General features: G+C 37.8%; 1 protein-coding gene across 1 annotated transcript in view; it reads right to left on the bottom strand.

Annotated features, from left to right (window-relative positions):
• eif2ak4 (eukaryotic translation initiation factor 2 alpha kinase 4) overlaps positions 1-1,557 on the bottom strand; it is a 61,396-nt gene that overhangs the window by 51,857 nt on the left and 7,982 nt on the right. The window contains exon 5 of the mRNA XM_016559233.1: positions 912-1,054. Within this exon, the coding sequence (XP_016414719.1) occupies positions 912-1,054 (143 nt within the window). The remainder of the gene's footprint in view (positions 1-911; positions 1,055-1,557) is intronic.

Genomic DNA, 1,557 nt, shown 5'->3' with positions numbered 1-1,557 from the left:
GTGAGTGTGTGTGTGTGTGTGTGTGTGAGTGTGTGATGATCCAAACTAGAGCCGTGCAATTAATTGAAATACAGTTTCAATTTCGGCCTCCAACGATTATGAAAATACAGTAATCGAGATGAAACGACTATTGCGTCCCCTTTCCAGTGGTGCGGTTTCGCTCCTCTTAAAATCCCAATTTCACGTGCAAACGTGACTTTTGCAAAATGGGACGTGCTCGATTTATTTAAGTTGAATAGATTTATTCATGTTTTTAAAAGCGCTGTTGCTCAGGAGGATTTCTGTGATGCGCTCAGAGACGGAACAGAACATGGACATGTGAAGTCAACTTTAGGTCAAGCTGTGCGCCTAAACAGTCAAATACACACAAAAATGTGTCAAAATGCGGCGCTTAGTGATTATTCGCGTAAACCCCCGTCGGTCAAGTAATAAATTAACGTAAAGAGTTGAGAATGAATATGTGTGTAACAGTAAATTGGATCCGTGCAGCTCTTAAAGACACTGCAGGCTAATATTCGTGCTGCAGACACTGTGCTTAATATTAACCAAATCTAAAAGGACTTTTGTAGCTTAAATAAGAAACAAATTAATTTTAATTCTTACAGTGAAGACTATGCTGTTTTATTTTTTACATACGATTATGGTTTGCTTTTTTATTACTGACAGTTTTATTATTTTCAATAACTTTTTTTTTTTTAAATATTAATATTAGTAACTAGTATTCTGCAGTGGTATTGAGAATTGTGGCATTTTGCTGGTCTCTAAAATGTAGATGTCACAGCAACCTTATTTACAAGAAAATATATATTTGATATATATAGATATCTATAAATAGATCATTCATATAACAATATTGACCAAAATAATGGTGATTATGATTCTTGTCGTAATGGAGCAGGCCTAATCCAGACCTGTGTCTGCTGCTGGATGTGGTTCGGCGTCTGTTCGTCAGTGTTTTCTTCCCCTCAGACGCATCGACCGGAGACCCTGACGAGGCAGAAGCTTGTCTCTCTGAAGTCGCTGGGATGGTGACGGCAGAGCTCTCCTGACGCTCCTGAATCACAACACATTACTGACATGTTATTAGGCCCAGCGTATTATAATATATGTGTGACCCTGCAGCACAAAAGCAGTGTTAAGTCGCTGGGGTTTTTTTGCACCCTCAGATTCCAGATTTTCAAATAGTTGTATCTCAGCCAAATATTGAAAAATTGACCCTTAAGGGTCATAAGGGTCCATTTTTCGAAATTGAGATTTATAAATCTTATGAAAGCTGAATAAATAATCTTTCCATTGATGTATGGTTTGTTATGATAGGACAATATTTGGCCGAAAGTTATTAATTATAAAAGTTATTAATCTTTGTTAAGAAATACAACTCTTAGTTCATGTTAGCTCATTAAATAACATAGTTGCAAAGAATGTTCTGGAAAGTGATTTTGAGCCTCTCTGTGATGGTACAATGAGGCGTCGCTCACTAGCGGATCTCAGACTTCTGGAGGGATGTAGATTCGTAGTAGTGAGTGGAAGTAGGCGGGTGCTGAGTCTGTGGCTGTT

Source organism: Sinocyclocheilus rhinocerous, unplaced genomic scaffold (assembly GCF_001515625.1).
Source record: "Sinocyclocheilus rhinocerous isolate Xijiao unplaced genomic scaffold, SAMN03320098_v1.1 scaffold2213, whole genome shotgun sequence".
Lineage (NCBI taxonomy): Eukaryota > Metazoa > Chordata > Actinopteri > Cypriniformes > Cyprinidae > Sinocyclocheilus > Sinocyclocheilus rhinocerous.
This window is presented reverse-complemented; position numbering and strand designations above follow the sequence as displayed.